Source organism: Heterodontus francisci, chromosome 48 (assembly GCF_036365525.1).
Source record: "Heterodontus francisci isolate sHetFra1 chromosome 48, sHetFra1.hap1, whole genome shotgun sequence".
Taxonomy (NCBI): domain Eukaryota; kingdom Metazoa; phylum Chordata; class Chondrichthyes; order Heterodontiformes; family Heterodontidae; genus Heterodontus; species Heterodontus francisci.
The window spans coordinates 11579157-11599926 of NC_090418.1; the positions used below are offsets into that span (position 1 = coordinate 11579157).

At 53.7% G+C, this 20770-nt stretch overlaps 1 protein-coding gene across 2 annotated transcripts in view; it reads left to right on the forward strand.

Annotated features, from left to right (window-relative positions):
- Positions 1 to 5010: 5010 nt before the first annotated feature.
- Positions 5011 to 20770, forward strand: part of LOC137357311 (chromodomain-helicase-DNA-binding protein 3-like) — a 96850-nt gene continuing 81090 nt past the window's right edge. For both annotated transcript variants that reach the window (XM_068023551.1, XM_068023553.1), the window contains exons 1-2: positions 5011 to 5111; positions 11984 to 12108. In XM_068023551.1, coding sequence (XP_067879652.1) covers positions 5030 to 5111; positions 11984 to 12108 — 207 coding nt within the window. In that variant the 5' untranslated portion in view covers positions 5011 to 5029. The remainder of the gene's footprint in view (positions 5112 to 11983; positions 12109 to 20770) is intronic.

Genomic DNA, 20770 nt, shown 5'->3' on the forward strand with positions numbered 1-20770 from the left:
GGCAGCTGAAGGCATGGCCGCCAATGGTGGAGCGATTAAAATGGGGGGGGGGGGGGTGGGTGGTGTGGGAAATGGGCAAGAGGCCAGAATTGGAGGAACATAGAGAGGTAGCTGGGGGGTGGGACCGGGGGGGGGGGGGGGTGGTTTCTAGGGTTAGAGGAGGTTACAGAGATAGGGAGGGGTGAGGCCATGGAGAGAGGTGAACATGTGGGTGAGAACTTTAACTTTGAGATGTTGCTGGACCAGGAAGCAAGGAAGGTCACCGAACACAGTGGGTGATGGGAGAACCTCAAAACAAATCACTTGGGACTCCTATTCTTAACACTGTTCAGTGACCCCTGTTGAAAAGCATATATACAGACACCAGGTGTGGATAAGAGCAGGCCTGGCCTACATACAGTAGGCAGATGAAGTCATTATCTGAGCTAATTATGTCCCTTCAGTGTATTTTGAACCCGATAAAGCCTGTCTTAGCGTGGCATGGTGGGGAACACTCTCAGCTCTGAGTCAGACAGTTGTGAGTTTATGCTCCACTGCTGACCCGAGCACGTAATCCAGGCTGACAATTGCCCCCTGACCTCAACAGCTTTTTGTGGGGGGGCGGGGGGGGGATGAGTTTTCCAGATTTCCGCTCCCTTTTGTGTGAAGAAGTGCTTCTTGACATCACCCCTGAACGGCCCTGGCTGTATTTTTAATGTTCTGCCCCCTGGTTCTGGACTCCCCCTCCCCGCCAGAGGAAATGCAAGTGAATTCAGCCAGCCAGGTTTTATGGAAACACCTCAGTGTTTTCTGTGCGTAATGCAGAAAGTTGAAATCTCTGAAAGCTAGATGATGGATGAAGAAAATCTGTCGGGAATGATAATGATTTAAGTGCAACCTGTCCTATAGCGTACTAATACCAACATGCTACATAGCCCTAGTGACCTCACTCAGTCTAAGGGCTCTTTAAAGTAACATATTAAGACATAACCATCTCCTCATTGAGTCTGCAATGTGTTGTATTGGTTAGCATAGGTATATCGCAACTATATGCTTGTTGAAATAGAGGGGCAGAGTCCACGTTATTTGAGGTAACTCGGGCCTGTGTTGGCTTAGCTTAGTGTTTCTCTGAAGAGGTTTCAACAAGACTGTTTCAACTTTAGGAATGAAGTACAAAGCTCACTGGCACTTATAGAACTTAACTGCTGGAGTAAAGTTGCCCCAACTGTTAAGCAATTTTTAATGTATAAAAAAATTGTGAATTGATCAAGTTGACACAGGGAAATTCCTTCATAAGAAATAGGAGAAGGAGTAGGCCATATGGCCCCTAGGGCCTGATAACATCATGGCTGATCTTTGACCTCAACTGCACTTTCCTGCTCGATATCTATCGATTCCCTTAGAGTCAAAAAATCTATCAATCTCAGCCTTGAATATACTCAATGACTGAGCTTCCACAGCTCTCTGGGGTAGAGAATTCCTAAGATTTACAAAGAAAATTCTCGATATCTCAGTCCAAAATGGCCGACCCCTTACCTGAGACTGTTACCCCGTGTTCTAGATTCCCCAGCCTGGGGAAAACAGCCTCTCAGCATCAAGCCCTCAAAGAATTTTCCACGTTTTAATGCAATCGCCTCTCATTCTTCTAAACTTCACGCTGGGAGACGGGTTCATTTATCAGGGGATGCTAGTTAAAAGTTAGGAGTAGAGAGGCATTCTGGGCTAATGTCTTAAAGGGTAATAGAATATTTTGTTATTAATATTAACCTCCATATTACAAAAAAAAAGACGAGAAAAAAATGGCATTGGAGAAGGTGCAAAAATGATTTACAGGGCTGATACTAGAACTGAGAAGTTCTAACTATCAGGAAAGGCTGAACGGGCTGGGCCCCTTTCCTCTAGAAAAGGGAAGGCTGAGGGGGTGACCTGAGAGAGGTCTTTAAAATGATGAAGGGGTTTTGATAGGGTAGACAGAGAGAAGGTGTTTCCACCTGTGGGGGAGACCAGAACTAGGGGGCCATCAATATAAGACAGTCACGAATGAATCCAATCAGGAATTCAGGAGAAACCTCTTTCCCCAGAGAGTGGTGGGAATGTGGAACTCGCTCCCACAGGGAGTGGTTGAGGTGAATAGTGTCGATACATTTAAGGGGAAGCTGGATAAACACACGAGGGAGAAAGGAATAGAAGGATATGCTGATAGGGTGAGATGAAGTAGGGGGTGGGAGGAGGCTCATGTGGAGCGTAAACACCAGAATGACATGTTTCTGTGCTATAGATTCTATGTCATAAGTTAACAAGGAAGGACGTGGAATCAGACTGAGGGATATGTTGAGCTGGTAGGCAGGGGTTACGATCTCGAAAAATAGTCTTCCTGTTCTCAGAAAATTCATACAGCTCCATTAACTGATTGGAGGCTTCGGCCTTAATTTAGTTAACAAAATAACATTATTTTTTAAAATGTTGAAAACACACTCTAAATAGAATCCTGGATTCATTAACAACTTCTCCAGATAGCACCCATTTACAAAGACCCCTGTTGCTGCCAATTTTGCTATAACTGCACTCAAATATATTGCATGAAGCCTGGGTATCAAATCCGGGGATTGTGTATTTCAATCGCAAATAGACAAAAAGAAAAAGGTACACGTTTGTTCCGGGATAAATTTTTTATATGAAGTATATATAACTTGTTACACATTAATGTCAGCTTGAATTAGTATCACTTGGCTGCATTCTCACCTTTGAGTCAACAGGCCATGGGATCAAGTCCCACTTCGGGATAGGCCATTACTCCCAGTGTGATACTGAGGGAGTGTTGAACTATCAGAGGGGCTGTCTTCTGGCTGAGAGGTTAAACCAAGGCCTTGATTGGCATTTAAGTGGATGTAAAAGATCCCCCTGGTCACAATTCAAAGATCAAAAGGGGAGATTTCCCTGCTGTCCTAACCAACACTCGTCCCTCGACTGAAACCATCAAAAAAATGAGAAGCGTTCTGTGTTTAAATTTCACCCCTTCCTTTCTTGTCAGATCCTTTTCAGTATTACATGGGCAAAAAAGCAACGTATTGGTTAAGAGCCGTTTAACCCAGCAATTACATTCAAAAACACTTCATTCATGGCTTGCCTCAGAATTGTTCGGGCGAAGAAAGAAAGATAATAAACGGGAAATTAGTAATCTCCTAATGTAAAACCTTAAATCCTGGAACCTTCGGCAACGAAAAGAGAAAAAGCTAGAAATACGCAGCGCCTTAACCAAGGCCGGTTCACGTTTTGGTATAGGTCCTCCATTTTATATCTCGAAGGCTATGCTTTGAGAATCTGGATATTTTTAAAACCTTAGGTAAGTCTCTGGAGTTGCATACACACACAGGCAGACCTATCCACCTGATGGACATCCCATGAAGATGAAAACTCAAGCAAGTTGATGGAGCAGAGACTGCAACTTTAAAAAAAAACGCTTTACGTTTATATCACAGCCTTTCACAACCTCAAGATGTTGCTTTAGGCAATATTGAAGTGTAGTTACTGGGGTAATGTAGGGAGCACAGCAGCCAATTCGCACATGGCAAAGGTCCCGCAAACAGCAGTGTGATAATGACCGGATAATCTGTTGATTAATTGGTGATTGATGGATAAATATTGGCCAAGCTGCGGAGGTGGGGGGTGGGGGGAGAGAATTCTCCTGCTGTTCTTCAAAATAGAGCCGTGGGATCTTTTACGCTCAACTCAGAGGGCAGGTGGGGCCTTGGCTTAAGGTCTCAAATGAGAGACGGTACCTCTGACAGTGCAGCGTTCCCTCAGTGCCGCACCGGGAGCCTCGGCCTAGATTTTCTTGTGCTCAAGTCTCTGCGGAGGGGGTGGGGGTGGGGGGGGGGGGGGGGTGGGGTGAGGGGCAATAAACACTCACAACCTTCTTGTCCAGAGTTCAAAGCGCTGCCCGCTCAAGCACGGCTGCCGCACTTGAGCCCGTGTTCGGTGGCAAAGCCGTCACGGATCCATTGTTTATCCTGCTTGATATGAAATGGCAGATCCGGGCATGAGTTTTTATTTTGTGCGGGTTTGAAGCAACGAAAAAGAAAAAGAAAAAAATTGCCTGTGGGGCATATTTTTTTAAAAAACCATCGAGGAGCGAGGGGGGCGGGGGGGGGGGGGGGGTGTGGGGGGTGGTGGGGTTTGCACGGGAGTTGCGGCTCTTTTTTTTTGCCGAGCCGCAGCGAGGGGAGAGGGGAGCGGGGTGAAGACATTCATCGAGCGAGGCAGGGAAATGTAATGAATAAAATAAAATGAGAGGAGGAGAATGTAGACATGAGCCGGGTCAAGAACCGAAAACGACGGTGAAACCTGGCACCCTTGGCCTTGAAGATGACTATCAAGGTGTTAATTAACAGGAGCGGTGAGGCCAAGGGGCCCGCACAACTTGACCGAAATGCCAGTTTCCGGGAGGGAACTCCCCCCCCTACCCCCTGGTTAACCTGGTTAAGGGCCCACGTGACTCAGTTCTAACTAGTTAACTGGCGCTATTATGGGATGCCGGGTGCCCATGGCAACGGGAGGGGGTGACGTCAATCTGAGCATGAGCACTGATTAATTTTCCACTTTTTTTTCTCTCTCTCTACAAATTCCACCCCCCCCCCCCCCCCCCCACCACCTCATGATGATGATGTTGATATGTATATGTGAGGTGGGGGGGGGGTTGAAAATATTTTGGACGCCATCTTTTCTTCCCCTTGTATATTAAAACATTTTTTTTTTGAGGGGGTTTTGGTGAAGTCCCCTGGAACTTTTTCTTAAAAAAAAAATTGCGAGGTGCTGGTGTATGTGAGAAAGAGGGGGGAGAAGAGAAAAAAAAAAGGACAAGAAATCCAAACCCCCTCCAAAAAAAAAAGTGAAGGATAACTTTTTCTTTTGGGTTGGGAGTTGTGGTGTGGTGTGGCGCCGGGGGGGGGGGTGGGGGGGGAGGGTGTTGTTGAAGGGAGGCTGTTAAGGTTGGGGGGGGGGGGGAATATATCTTAATTTATTAAGGGGGGGGGGAATTGTTCTTGAGGCCATGGCATCTCCAGTGAGGCAACAACATGAAGAAGATGAGCAGGAGATGGACGAACGCAGCCAGCTTTTCCCGCCAGCGGCAGGTAGCGAGAGACTGCGCGCGCCGCCCGAACCCCGGGGCTGCCGGGCGCGCTCTCTTTATTTTTTTTTATATATATATTATATAAAAATTTAAAAAAAAAAATGAAGTCGTCCGAGCCTATGCAATCCGCGCGGGAGGCTGCAATGATGGCATCGCACCCTTTCCCCCGTTGCATTTGATTTGTTTTTCTTTTCTATATATATATATATATATCGCGTTGTGTGTGTGTGTGTGGGGAGGGGAGGTTCAGTTTCCCTCTTTGACGACGCCGCCGCCGCTTTTTTTTTTAAACCCTCAACGGTCCCCGGGTGCTGGCGCCGGTTTCTCTCTCTCTCTCTCTTCCCCTCCCCCACCGCCGCCAGCCGCCAGCATTTTGAAATGGAACCGCAGCCCCGGGCCGCGCGCGCCGGCCCAACCGCCGCGCCTGTCACTCAAAACACACCAACAACAACACCAACAACGGCAGCCCATCGATTAAAGAGGGGTCCCTATTTTCCCCCCTCACCCTCCCCTTCCCCCTCCTCACTCCCTCCCTCCGCGCACATTCCTCCTTTTGTCGACCGACTTTTCTTCCTCCTCAATTTCCCTCACATTTTTTTTGTTGTTGTTGTTTTGCAGGTAATAACTCGCCGCTATTATAGGGTTACAGGTCCGGATATGCAATGCTCTCTTTCAGTGCGCAGCACTTTTCGCCTCATAAGTGCTCCGATGTTTAATATTTTATTTGTGTGTTTCTCACTCCACCACAACTCTTCTCTCTCTCTCTCCCCCCCCCCCCCCCCGTGGCGAGAGAAGAGCCGCCATTGCCGGCTGTGCGCCCTACGCTTTTAACGCGTTCCTGTCGGCGATGGCGCCACTCAACAGTCTGGGCTTCCTCCTCCTCCCCTCCCCGCAACAGCAGATGCTGTGGTGTCCGCCGTCCCTTGCCCCCCCCCGAGCCCTGTGCCGTCCCTTGCCCCCCCCCCCCCGAGCCCTGTGCCGTCCCTTGCCCCCCCCCCCCGAGCCCTGTGCCGTCCCTTGCCCCCCCCCGAGCCCTGTGCCGTCCCTTGCCCCCCCCCCGAGCCCTGTGCCGTCCCTTGCCCCCCCCCCCGAGCCCTGTGCCGTCCCTTGCCCCCCCCCCGAGCCCTGTGCCGTCCCTTGCCCCCCCCCGAGCCCTGTGCCGTCCCTTGCCCCCCCCGAGCCCTGTGCCGTCCCTTGCCCCCCCCCGAGCCCTGTGCCGTCCCTTGCCCCCCCCCGAGCCCTGTGCCGTCCCTTGCCCCCCCCCGAGCCCTGTGCCGTCCCTTGCCCCCCCCCGAGCCCTGTGCCGTCCCTTGCCCCCCCCCCGAGCCCTGTGCCGTCCCTTGCCCCCCCCCGAGCCCTGTGCCGTCCCTTGCCCCCCCCCGAGCCCTGTGCCGTCCCTTGCCCCCCCCCGAGCCCTGTGCCGTCCCTTGCCCCCCCCCGAGCCCTGTGCCGTCCCTTGCCCCCCCCGAGCCCTGTGCCGTCCCTTGCCCCCCCCCGAGCCCTGTGCCGTCCCTGCCCCCCCCCCGAGCCCTGTGCCGTCCCTGCCCCCCCCCGAGCCCTGTGCCGTCCCTTGCCCCCCCCCGAGCCCTGTGCCGTCCCTTGCCCCCCCCCGAGCCCTGTGCCGTCCCTTGCCCCCCCCCGAGCCCTGTGCCGTCCCTTGCCCCCCCCGAGCCCTGTGCCGTCCCTTGCCCCCCCCCGAGCCCTGTGCCGTCCCTTGCCCCCCCCCCGAGCCCTGTGCCGTCCCTTGCCCCCCCCCGAGCCCTGTGCCGTCCCTTGCCCCCCCCCGAGCCCTGTGCCGTCCCTTGCCCCCCCCCGAGCCCTGTGCCGTCCCTTGCCCCCCCCCGAGCCCTGTGCCGTCCCTTGCCCCCCCCGAGCCCTGTGCCGTCCCTTGCCCCCCCCCGAGCCCTGTGCCGTCCCTTGCCCCCCCCGAGCCCTGTGCCGTCCCTTGCCCCCCCCCGAGCCCTGTGCCGTCCCTTGCCCCCCCCCGAGCCCTGTGCCGTCCCTTGCCCCCCCCCGAGCCCTGTGCCGTCCCTTGCCCCCCCCCGAGCCCTGTGCCGTCCCTTGCCCCCCCCCGAGCCCTGTGCCGTCCCTTGCCCCCCCCCGAGCCCTGTGCCGTCCCTTGCCCCCCCCCGAGCCCTGTGCCGTCCCTTGCCCCCCCCCGAGCCCTGTGCCGTCCCTTGCCCCCCCCCGAGCCCTGTGCCGTCCCTTGCCCCCCCCCGAGCCCTGTGCCGTCCCTTGCCCCCCCCCGAGCCCTGTGCCGTCCCTTGCCCCCCCCCGAGCCCTGTGCCGTCCCTTGCCCCCCCCCGAGCCCTGTGCCGTCCCTTGCCCCCCCCCGAGCCCTGTGCCGTCCCTTGCCCCCCCCCGAGCCCTGTGCCGTCCCTTGCCCCCCCCCGAGCCCTGTGCCGTCCCTTGCCCCCCCCCGAGCCCTGTGCCGTCCCTTGCCCCCCCCCCGAGCCCTGTGCCGTCCCTTGCCCCCCCCCGAGCCCTGTGCCGTCCCTTGCCCCCCCCCGAGCCCTGTGCCGTCCCTTGCCCCCCCCCGAGCCCTGTGCCGTCCCTTGCCCCCCCCCGAGCCCTGTGCCGTCCCTTGCCCCCCCCCGAGCCCTGTGCCGTCCCTTGCCCCCCCCCGAGCCCTGTGCCGTCCCTTGCCCCCCCCCGAGCCCTGTGCCGTCCCTTGCCCCCCCCCGAGCCCTGTGCCGTCCCTTGCCCCCCCCCGAGCCCTGTGCCGTCCCTTGCCCCCCCCCGAGCCCTGTGCCGTCCCTTGCCCCCCCCCGAGCCCTGTGCCGTCCCTTGCCCCCCCCCGAGCCCTGTGCCGTCCCTTGCCCCCCCCCGAGCCCTGTGCCGTCCCTTGCCCCCCCCCGAGCCCTGTGCCGTCCCTTGCCCCCCCCCGAGCCCTGTGCCGTCCCTTGCCCCCCCCCGAGCCCTGTGCCGTCCCTTGCCCCCCCCCGAGCCCTGTGCCGTCCCTTGCCCCCCCCCGAGCCCTGTGCCGTCCCTTGCCCCCCCCCGAGCCCTGTGCCGTCCCTTGCCCCCCCCCGAGCCCTGTGCCGTCCCTTGCCCCCCCCCGAGCCCTGTGCCGTCCCTTGCCCCCCCCCGAGCCCTGTGCCGTCCCTTGCCCCCCCCCGAGCCCTGTGCCGTCCCTTGCCCCCCCCCGAGCCCTGTGCCGTCCCTTGCCCCCCCCCGAGCCCTGTGCCGTCCCTTGCCCCCCCCCGAGCCCTGTGCCGTCCCTTGCCCCCCCCCGAGCCCTGTGCCGTCCCTTGCCCCCCCCCGAGCCCTGTGCCGTCCCTTGCCCCCCCCCGAGCCCTGTGCCGTCCCTTGCCCCCCCCCGAGCCCTGTGCCGTCCCTTGCCCCCCCCCGAGCCCTGTGCCGTCCCTTGCCCCCCCCCGAGCCCTGTGCCGTCCCTTGCCCCCCCCCGAGCCCTGTGCCGTCCCTTGCCCCCCCCCGAGCCCTGTGCCGTCCCTTGCCCCCCCCCGAGCCCTGTGCCGTCCCTTGCCCCCCCCCGAGCCCTGTGCCGTCCCTTGCCCCCCCCCGAGCCCTGTGCCGTCCCTTGCCCCCCCCCGAGCCCTGTGCCGTCCCTTGCCCCCCCCCGAGCCCTGTGCCGTCCCTTGCCCCCCCCCGAGCCCTGTGCCGTCCCTTGCCCCCCCCCGAGCCCTGTGCCGTCCCTTGCCCCCCCCCGAGCCCTGTGCCGTCCCTTGCCCCCCCCCGAGCCCTGTGCCGTCCCTTGCCCCCCCCCGAGCCCTGTGCCGTCCCTTGCCCCCCCCCGAGCCCTGTGCCGTCCCTTGCCCCCCCCCGAGCCCTGTGCCGTCCCTTGCCCCCCCCCGAGCCCTGTGCCGTCCCTTGCCCCCCCCCGAGCCCTGTGCCGTCCCTTGCCCCCCCCCGAGCCCTGTGCCGTCCCTTGCCCCCCCCCGAGCCCTGTGCCGTCCCTTGCCCCCCCCCGAGCCCTGTGCCGTCCCTTGCCCCCCCCCGAGCCCTGTGCCGTCCCTTGCCCCCCCCCGAGCCCTGTGCCGTCCCTTGCCCCCCCCCGAGCCCTGTGCCGTCCCTTGCCCCCCCCCGAGCCCTGTGCCGTCCCTTGCCCCCCCCCGAGCCCTGTGCCGTCCCTTGCCCCCCCCCGAGCCCTGTGCCGTCCCTTGCCCCCCCCCGAGCCCTGTGCCGTCCCTTGCCCCCCCCCGAGCCCTGTGCCGTCCCTTGCCCCCCCCCGAGCCCTGTGCCGTCCCTTGCCCCCCCCCGAGCCCTGTGCCGTCCCTTGCCCCCCCCCGAGCCCTGTGCCGTCCCTTGCCCCCCCCCGAGCCCTGTGCCGTCCCTTGCCCCCCCCCGAGCCCTGTGCCGTCCCTTGCCCCCCCCCGAGCCCTGTGCCGTCCCTTGCCCCCCCCCGAGCCCTGTGCCGTCCCTTGCCCCCCCCCGAGCCCTGTGCCGTCCCTTGCCCCCCCCCGAGCCCTGTGCCGTCCCTTGCCCCCCCCCGAGCCCTGTGCCGTCCCTTGCCCCCCCCCGAGCCCTGTGCCGTCCCTTGCCCCCCCCCGAGCCCTGTGCCGTCCCTTGCCCCCCCCCGAGCCCTGTGCCGTCCCTTGCCCCCCCCCGAGCCCTGTGCCGTCCCTTGCCCCCCCCCGAGCCCTGTGCCGTCCCTTGCCCCCCCCCGAGCCCTGTGCCGTCCCTTGCCCCCCCCCGAGCCCTGTGCCGTCCCTTGCCCCCCCCCGAGCCCTGTGCCGTCCCTTGCCCCCCCCCGAGCCCTGTGCCGTCCCTTGCCCCCCCCCGAGCCCTGTGCCGTCCCTTGCCCCCCCCCGAGCCCTGTGCCGTCCCTTGCCCCCCCCCGAGCCCTGTGCCGTCCCTTGCCCCCCCCCCGAGCCCTGTGCCGTCCCTTGCCCCCCCCCGAGCCCTGTGCCGTCCCTTGCCCCCCCCCGAGCCCTGTGCCGTCCCTTGCCCCCCCCCGAGCCCTGTGCCGTCCCTTGCCCCCCCCCGAGCCCTGTGCCGTCCCTTGCCCCCCCCCGAGCCCTGTGCCGTCCCTTGCCCCCCCCCGAGCCCTGTGCCGTCCCTTGCCCCCCCCCGAGCCCTGTGCCGTCCCTTGCCCCCCCCCGAGCCCTGTGCCGTCCCTTGCCCCCCCCCGAGCCCTGTGCCGTCCCTTGCCCCCCCCCGAGCCCTGTGCCGTCCCTTGCCCCCCCCCGAGCCCTGTGCCGTCCCTTGCCCCCCCCCGAGCCCTGTGCCGTCCCTTGCCCCCCCCCGAGCCCTGTGCCGTCCCTTGCCCCCCCCCGAGCCCTGTGCCGTCCCTTGCCCCCCCCCGAGCCCTGTGCCGTCCCTTGCCCCCCCCCCGATCCCTGTGCCGTCCCTTGCCCCCCCCCCGATCCCTGTGCCGTCCCTTGCCCCCCCCCGAGCCCTGTGCCGTCCCTTGCCCCCCCCCAAGCCCTGTGCCGTCCCTTGCCCCCCTCGAGTTACCCTCTTGCTCCCTAAGCCCTTGTCTGCTGGCCCTGTCCCTGCTACCCTTCACATTCCAAAGGGCAGTTATTTTAAAAAAGAGGAAAAACGGGGTTAGATACAGAGTAAAGCTCCCTCTGCACTGTCCCCATCAAACACTTCCAGGACAGGTACCGCACTGTTTCGGTACAGAGTAAAGCTCCCTCAAAACTGTGCTGGCATCTATCCCCAGGGCAGCTAACTTAAAAAAAAAAGGGGTTAGATACAGAGTAAAGCTCCCTCTACATGTCCCATCAAACACTCCCAGGGCAGCTACAGTACGGGGTTAGATACAGAGTAAAGCTCCCTCTACACTGTCCCATCAAACACTCCCAGGACAGGTACAGCACGGGGTTCGATACAGAGTAAAGCTCAAAAAGAAGAGAAAAAAAGGGGTTAGATACACAGTAAAGCTTCCTTTACGCTGCCTGTCTAAGGTGCTTTAACCTCAGAACAGCATCCGTGCTGCTGCACCCGTTTCCGATTACCTCCTGGCCTCTCGGAGAGACGTGTGGAGTCCGGTTCCAAGACTGAATCTGCCTCCCCCATGCACTCACTCACCGTCTTTCATTCTCGTCTCACCTGACAGGCGTTCTTCTCTCCCTGCGGGAGACCGGCGCACAGCATCTTGTCAATAATCTCAATCTCATGGCTGGGTGAACCTCTGTTTTAGACATCTTTCTGCAGGTCGTGCATTTCAGCATTTCCACCTCCACCTCTTGGAGATTCCCAGGTGAAGGGAGGCTGAATGTAAAAAGGAAAGTGGTGTGAGGTGTGGCAGAGAGAGCTAAAACCCTCAGTGGAGTCACCGATATCACCCGGCATCTGCAACCTAATAAATCCCCCGTATTCTTGGGGGGCAGTTAACGGGCTCTGGTGACCCCCCCCCACCACACACACAGTGCAGTCTGCTGACCCCGGATCCCCCCCTACCTAACAAGGCCAGAGAGCCGGGAGATCCGCCATGCCACACGAGGGATAGAGAGAGAATCAGAGTTATTGTACCAAGTGTAAATGCTCTGATGGAATGCTGCAACAGATTAGAGGGGCTGAATGGCCTCCAAAAAAAAAATGGTTAGATACAGTGTATAGCTCCCTCTACACTGTCCCCATCAAATACTTTCAGGACAGGTACAGCACGGGGTTAGATACAGAGTAAAGCTCCCTCTACACTGTCCCCATCAAACACTCCCAGGGTAGGTACATTACATGGTGCTTTTTTTATCTGCTATTCCAATGTACTTTATTTTGACTTCCTATCTGTTGAACCTCTTTTTCAATGCTGCAGCCGTATTTATATTTTCTCGAGGTCCTCAGTGCATGCTAACTCCTTGGATGGTCTCTGTCCATTGAAGCCTTGCACGAAATGAGTTTTTCTTTGTAATTACCAAAAGAGAACCTGCTGAATTGAAACTTTGTTTTTGTTTCTTATTTCAGAAGAAGATGTGGAAGAGGAGGTCGAGGAGCATTCTGAAGGCGAAGGTGCCAAAAAGAAAAAGAAGAAATTGTTGAAAAAACAGAAAGAAAATAAACCGGCTAAACCGAGAAAGCGGAAGAAGCTGGTGAGTGGCAGCTGAATGTTCTCCTGCGTTTGCTCATTAACCGTTGCCCCTGTTGTCATGTATGCTGAAGGAACAAATCTGGCTCTTCCACTGGAAACGAGTAGAGCCATTCGGCCCCTCTCACTGAGCCTGTTCTGTCATTTGGTTAGACCTTGGAAGAAAAGGCTGATAGATCAGGTTGAGATAACAGATCAGTCATGATCTAATCAAATAACTGAGCAGGCTCAGGGTGAAGGGTGGGCTGAAAGCCTTATCCAACAAAAATCTATTAATTTCCAATCTGAAAGCTCCAGTTGACCCCCCCCCCCCCACCTCCCCTGGCCACCAACATCCACAACTATTTGCGGGAGAGAGTTCCAGATTCCCATTTCCCTTTGTGTGAAGAAGTGCTTCTGACATCACTCCTGAGCGGCATGGCTCTAATTTTAAGTTTTTGCCCCCTTGTTCTGGACTCCACCTCCCAACTAGTGGAAATAGTTTCTCTCTATATTATAAAGACTTCAATTCGATCACCCCTCAATCTTTCTTGCTCAAGGGATTACAAGTCGGGTGTGTGCAAACTAGGCTTTATAAATTAATCCTTTAAGTCCTGGTATCATTCTGGTGAAGCTGCACTGTGTCCCCTCTGAGGCCAATATATCCTCCCTTGAGGTGCAGTGTTATACTGAGTTGTGATCTGGCCCATGGGAAATCATGGCAGAGGACCGGTTTGGGAACGTTGTCTTGGCGTTTTGTTTGTAGGTGGCATGAGGGAGAAGGAGAGTCAGTGTCTGTGAAATATGGGGAGAAAAGATCCTGGAATCTAGGGGAGTGAATTGAAATGCTGTTGGCCTCTGTCTGCCACTTGGGAAAACCCTATTCATCCACCTAAGCAGCGTTTTCCTGAATAATTACAGAATTTATAACACAGGAGTAGACCATTTGGCTCAACTGGTCCATTCTGGTCTTTATACTTCACATGAGCCTCCTCCCACTGCTAATTCATTTCACCATTTGAGTATGTCCTTCTATTCATTTCTCCCTCATGTGTTTATCAAGAATTCTGAATTCCCTAATGGATTAGTGACTGTTTTATTATGGGACTATTATGGAATTAGAATAGTTGGGTGCTGTATGGCCGGCACAGTCACGATGGGCCGAAGGGCCTGTTTCTGTTCTGTATAACTCTGATTCTATCTTACATGTATGGCCCTTAGACTCCTCCAACGCCCCCCCCCCCCTCACATAACCCCCACAAGTGGGAACATCTATACATCTACTCTACCAAATCCCTTCCTAATTTTAAAGACCTCTATCAGGTCACCCCTCAGTCTTCTCTTTTCTAGAGAAAAGAGCCCCAGCCTGTTCAGTCTTACAGTTGTGCAGAATGTATTTCAAAGCAAGTGGAGTTACATTAAAGAGATGCAGTGTAAAGGAAAGAGAGAACACAAACAGCCTGGCATCTGGTTTAGGGTATTAGTGGCTGCTTGACCTCAAAAATAATTAGTGTGAAAGAAATTCACACCTGTCCGTGACTCGCATGTTCCTGTGGCATTGCTCACAGTGAGTGGGAGGATTAGCTGTTTTTATAACAAATTGTGGAGGTAAGTATTACTGGAAGTGTGAGTGTGTGGTAGGAAGGGCACTGTGTGATATTTATTATACTGCAGATTGCAAAGATGTGTTATTGCTCATCAAAGCACTCTACAGCTGTCAACTGATGGTGCCTTTATGCGGGTGGCAGCAATAACAAAAGATAAGTTTGGTAATGCTTCCAAAAGCTGAATGAAATGAAATAATGCTCAGGGCTGTAACACATTCTGAGTTTGGGTAAACTGGCCGAAGCTTTGCTCATTATTCATGCCAAATATATGGGTGTCTAATTACACACTCAGCCACCACTTCATTCTGTCATTTTTGCTCTCTTTCTGTGTCATGTACTCTCTCTTTATACATGTTATTATATGGGTTGCTTATTACTAATGAACTGGTATGTTATTTTACAGTTGTTGATCCTGTCAGCTGGCAGGAGACCAGCACAAGTTAAAACAATATCTAGAACAAAATAACTGTCTGCATGAACCATGCACATTGTGTTTCAGAGGAAGCCAGGAGGTGGCTTCATGCTGTAATCTCACAAGGAAATCAAGAACCATGGCTGTGAAGCTAGATATAATCTTCGTTGAACCCCTTGATTAGATTCCTGCCTGGAACTCAGTCCTGGGTATCCCTTATTCAATATACAAACCATCTGAACCCCTTGATTTGATTCCAGACTGTAACTCACTCCCAACATCCCTGTCCTTAAGCTAAATAGGGGGAAACAAATGTGGGTCTGTAGTTCAAATGCTAATTGCCAATTGAGTGGCTCCTGTCATAAAATGCACATGAGAACAGGATTGGGCTTAAATGTGACACCCTCCGGTTCAATAGTTTGCAAACACTCACTGTCTACACTCCTGTTTGAAGAGTTATCTCCGATGCACATGTTGGGCCATACTGTAGTGGAAGGGATGGAGTGGATCAGGAGAGATGGATTTAGTTTTTTCCTGCATCTGCAGTGGACTTCATGAAACCTGCTGGAAGATGGTTGTTTGGTCTCGGCAAGAATATCTCCCACCACCTGGTTGGGGTCAGGCCTCCCAGGGCCTGTGGTGCTGAGTGCTACTACGTTATCTGTAAGAAAATGGCCAATTTCCGGATGTGAATTTTTGTCTTTACGCAGGGACCACTCTAATGCTTTGTCTCTCTATCTTTACTCTGTAATAAATGAGCATTGTTTTTGTAGTTACTGGCTACTGAAAACTTAGTAGGAAAGTGGCATTGATGCTGGTTTTATTAGTCTGAAATTCCAAAGACTAGGATGTATGTTGCTCGGCATGTTAAGACTGTTGGGATTAACTTCGCAAACCCCTATCCTCCTTCTCAAAAAAGCAGGACTCAGGATCAGTGAAACTGCACGTTACTGAATGTGGCTTTAAATGACAGTATGTTACATGGTAGTTTTGTGCTTGGCAAGTTGAGGGCCAGATGTTTGAACGAGGGAAACCCAGTGGCACCTAGTGTTGGCATCAAACACTCCCAGGGCAGGTACAGTATGGGTTAGATACAGAGTAAAACTCCCTCTACACTGTCCCATCAAGCACTCCCAGGGCAGTGTAGAGGGAGCTTTAGAGGCGGTGGTGTAGTAATGTTACTAGACTAGTAACTGAGAGCCCCACGCTAATGCTGTCGGGACATGGGTTTGAATCCCACCATGGCAGATGGTAGAATTTTAATTCAATTAATAAATCTGGAATTATTTTTAAAAAGCTAGTCTAGTGGTGACCATAAAAACATTATCTATTGTCATTTACATCAGTATTCACCAAGGAGAAGGACTTGGTGGACGATGAGAAGAGGGAAGGGAGTGCAGATAGTCTCAGTCATCTCATTATCAAAAAGGAGGAGGTGTTGGGTGTCTTGCAAAGCATTAAGGTAGATAAGTCCCCAGGGCCTGATGGGATCTACCCCAGAATACTGAGGGAGGCAAGGGAAGAAATTGCTGGGGCCTTGACAGAATTCTTTGCATCCTCATTGGCTACAGGTGAGGTCCCAGAGGACTGGAGAATAGCCAATGTTGTTCCTTTGTTCAAGAAGGATGGGAAGGATAATCCAGGAAATTTTAGGCCGGTGAGCCTTACATCAGTGATAGGGAAATTATTAGAGAGGATTCTTCAGGACAGGATTTACTCCCATTTGGAAACAAACGAACTTATTAGCGAGAGACAGCATGGTTTTGTCAAGGGGAGGTTGTGTCTTACTAATTTGATTGAGTTTTTTGAGGAAGTGACGAAGATGATTGATGAGGGAAGGGCGGTGGATGTTGTCTATGTGGACTTTAGTAAAGCATTTGACAAGGTCCCGCATGGCAGACTGGTGCAAAAGGTGAAGTCACGTGGGATCAGAGGTGAGCTGGCAAGATGGATACAGAACTGGCTCAGTCACAGAAGACAGAGGGTAACAGTGGATGGGTGGTTTTCTGAATGGAGGGATGTGACTAGTGGTGTTCCACAGGGATCAGTGCTGGGACCTTTGCTGTTTGTAGTATATATAAATGATTTGGAGGAAAATGTAGCTGGTTTGATTAGTAAGTTTGCGGACGACACAAAGGTTGGTGAAGTTGCGGATAATGATGAGGATTGTCAGAGGATACAGCAGGATATGGATCGGTTGGAGACTTGGGCGGAGAAATGGCAGATGGAGTTTAATCCGGACAAATGTGAGGTAATGCATTTTGGAAGGTCTAATGCAGGTGAGAGGTATACAGTAAATGGCAGAACCCTTAGGAGTATTGACAGGCAGAGAGATCTGGGCGTACAGGTCCACAGGTCACTGAAAGTGGCAACGCAGGTGGATAAGTTAGTCAAGAAGCCATACGGCTTGCTTGCCTTCATCGGTCGGGGCATAGAGTATAAAAATTGGCAAGTCATGTTGCAGCTGTACAGAACCTTAGTTAGGCCACACTTAGAATATTGCATGCAATTCTGGTCGCCACACTACCAGAAGGACGTGGAGGCTTTGGAGAGGGTACAGAAGAGGTTTACCATGATGTTGCCTGGTCTGGAGGGCGTTAGCTATGAGGAGAGGTTGGAAAAACTCGGATTGTTTTCACTGGAACGACGGAGGTGGAGGGGCGACATGATAGAGGTTTATAAAGTTATGAGCGGCATGGACAGAGTGGATAGTCAGAAGCTTTTTCCCAGGGTGGAAGAGTCAGTTACTAGGGGACACAGGTTTAAGGTGCGAGGGGCAAAGTTTAGAGGGGATGTGCGAGGCAAGTTTTTTTACACAGAGGGTGGTGAGTGTCTGGAACTTGCTGCCAGGGGAGGTGGTGGAAGCAGATATGATAGCGACGTTTAAGAGACATCTTGACAAATATATGAATAGGAAGGGAATAGAGGGATATAGGACCTGGAAGTGCAGAAGGTGTTAGTTTAGGCAGGCATCAGGATCGGCACAGGCTTGGAGGGCCGAATGGCCTGTTCCTGTGCTGTACTGTTCTTTGTTCTTTGTCATAGAAACCTGTCTGGTTCACTGATGTCCTTTAGGGAAGGAAATCTGCTGTCCTTACCTGGTCTGTCCTACATGTGACTCCAGACCCACAGCAATGTGGTTGACTTTTAAATGGCCTAGCAAGCCACTTGGTTGTATCAAACCCCTACAAAATCTAAGAAAAGGAATGAAAGCAGACAGACCACCTGGCATCGACCCAGGCACCAGAAATGACAACGGCGAACCCAGCCCTGTCGACCCTGCAAAGTCCTCCTTACTAACATCTGGAGGGTTGTGCCAAAATTGGGAGAGCTGTCCCACAGACTAGTTAAGCAACAGCCTGACAGTCATATTCACGGAATCATACCTTGCAGACAGCGTCCCAGACATCATCGCTATCCCTGGGTATGTCTTATCCCACCAGCAGGACAGACCCACCAGAGGTGGTGGCACAGTGGTATACAGTTGGGAAGGAGTTGCCCTGGGGGTCCTCAATGTTGACTCTGGACCCCATGAAGTCTCATGGCATTAGGTCAAACATGGGCAAGGAAACCTGCTGATTACCACCTACCGCCTGCCCCCTCAGCTGATGAAAGGTCACTGACCTGAAACATTAACTCTGCTTCTCTCAGCAGATGCTGCCAGATCTGCTGAGTATTTCCAGCACTTGTTTGTTTTGGATCAGATCTAAGCTCTGCAGTCCTGCCACATCCAGTTATGAATGTTGGTGGGCAATTAAACAACTGACAGGAGGAGGAGGCTCCATAAATATCCCCATCCTCAACGATGAGGGAGCCCAGCACATCAGTGTGCAAAAGACAAGGCTAAAACATTTGCATCCATCTTCAGCCAGAAGTACCGAGTGGATGATCCATCTCTGCCTCCTCCTGAGGTCCCCAGCATCACAGATGCCAGTCTTCAGCCAATGTGATTCACTCCATGTGATTATCAAGAAATGGCTGAAGGCACTGGATACTGCAAAGACTATGGTCCCTGACAACATTCCGGTAATAGTACCGAAGACTTGTGCTCTGGAAAATTGCCCAAGTATGTCCGATGCGCAAAAAGCAGGACAAATCCAACCTGGCCACTTATCGCCCTATTAGTCTACTCCTGATCATCAGCAAAGTGATGGAAGGTGTCGTCGACAGTGCTGTCAAGCGGCACTTGCTCAGCAATAACCTGCTCACTGTCGCCCAGTTTGGGTTCCGCCAGGGCCACTCAGCCCCTTACCTCATTACAGCCGTGGTCTAAACATGGATAAAAGAGCTGAACTCACCAGTGAGGTGAGAGTATTTGACTAAGTATGGCATCAAGGAGCCATACCAAAACTGGAGTAAGTGGGAATCGGGGAAAACGTTCCATTGGTTGGAGTTATACCTAGCACAAAGGAAGGTGTTTGTGGTTGTTGGTCAGTCATCTCCCTCCAAGGACATTACTACAGGAGTTCCTCAGAGTAGTGTCCTTGGCCTAACCACCTTCAGCTGCTTCATCAATGACCTTCCCTCCATCATGAAGTGGGGATGTTTGTTGATGATTGCATAATGTTCACCATTCGTGACTCCTCAGATATTGAAGCAGCCCATGTCCATATGTAGCTAGACCTGGACAACATCCAGGCTTGGGCTGATAAGTGGCAAGTAACATTTGCGCCACACAAGTGCCAAACGAGAGCATCTAACTATCTCCTCTTGACATTCATTGACATTACCATTGCTGAATTCCCCTGCTATCGACATCATGGTGGTCACCATTGAGCAGAAACTGAACTGGACCAACCACGTAAATGCTGTGGCGACAAGAGCAGGTCAGTAGCTAGGAATTCTGCGGCAACTAACTCACATCCTGTCTCCCAAATGCCTGTCCACCATCTACAAGGCACAAGTTAGGAGTGTAATGAAATACTGTCCACTTGCCTGGAGGGTGCAGCTCCAACAACACTCGAGAAGCTCAACACCATCCAGGACAAAGCAGCCCGCTTGATTAGCACCCCATCCACCACCATAAACATTCACTCCCTCCACCACTGACAGCAGCGTGTACCATATACAAGATGCACTGCAGCAATGCACCAAGGCTCCTTCGGCACCTTCCAAACTCACGACCTCTTCCATCTAGAAGAACAAGGGCAGCAAATGCATGGGAACCACCACCACCTTCAAGTTCCTCTCCAAGCCGCACACCATCCTGACTTGGAACTATATCGCCGTTCCTTCACTGTTGCTGGGTCAAAATCCTGGAACTCCCTTCCTAACAGCACTGTAGGTGTACCGACACCCTAAGGATTGCAGCAGTTCCAGAGCAGCTCACCACCACTTTCTCAAGGGCAATTAGGGATGGGCAATAATGCTGGCCTAGCCAGCGACGCCCCCATCCCCCAAACAAATAAAAAAAAGTACAGCATGAAATTAGATACAAAGTAAAGCTCCCTCTACAGTTATACACGAGGTTTTGCTTATCCTCACTACTCCCTCTCTAGCTGGAAAATGGCTTTGGCAGAGTCCTCAGAGCAGATGCCCAGCGAGTCATCTTGGCTGGGTATATTGCACAGCAAGCATTCGGCTTCTGTTAGTGGATTCACATTGTGTAAATCCCAGCTTGTCATGGAGCTGCTTTTGTTTCCCCCACCCCCCCAAAAAAAAGAAAGCTGTCATAATATGTTGCTTTAAACTTTCAAACACCTGGAGTGTCCAAGTGCCCTGCTTCATAAATTCTAGTCTTTTATTGAATGTGCTGCTTTATGTGTCTCCTATGCTTCTTACTTCTAAGCAAGAGAAGACACACTAGCACATCTGTGTGCACAAGCAGTATTGTCACATGGTACGTGCCAGAAGAGGGTACCAGGATGTTTGGGGTTGCTCCGATGGTGGGGCATCCGCTCCTTTATGGTCATGATCATCTGATTACAGTTCCTGAGTTTGCTGATTTTCTAAGGTGTCATCATAGGCTTTCTACAGGGCATGGGAGGGGTTAGCAGTGCAGTTCCAATCAGCTTGCCTGGTGACTCTGGACCACCTGCTGATTTGAAACTCCATCATTAGTTACTTCCATTACCAAACATCTCAGTTGCATGAGGGTTGCGATTTGCCAGGGTCAGTAGAGAACATTACCCTAGTTGGAACAAAAACAAGAAATGCTGGATTCACTCAGCAGGTCTGGCAGCATCTGTGGAAAGAGAAGCAGAATTAACGTTTCGGGTCAGTGACCCTTCTTCGGAACTGACAAATATTAGAAAAGTCACAGATTATAAACAAGTGAGGTGGGGGTTGGGCAAGAGATAACAAAGGAGAAGGTGCAGATTGGACCAGGCCACATAGCTGACCAAAAGGTCACGGAGCAAAGGCAAACAATATGTTAATGGTGTGTTGAAAGACAAAGCATTAGTACAGATTAGGTGTGAATATACTGAATATTGAACATCAGCAAGTGCAAACCTGAAGAAAAACAACCTGAAAAAAACAGTGGGTAAGCAAACTGAACAAACTAAGATGAAATGAAATAAATGCAAAAAAAGATTGTAAAAAATGTAAAAAGGAATGCAAAAAAAAAGGGAAGAAAAAATAACTAAAAATGACTAAAAATGAAAGTAAAGTGGGGGGCTGTCATGCTCTGAAATTATTGAACTCAGTGTTCAGTCCGGCAGGCTGTA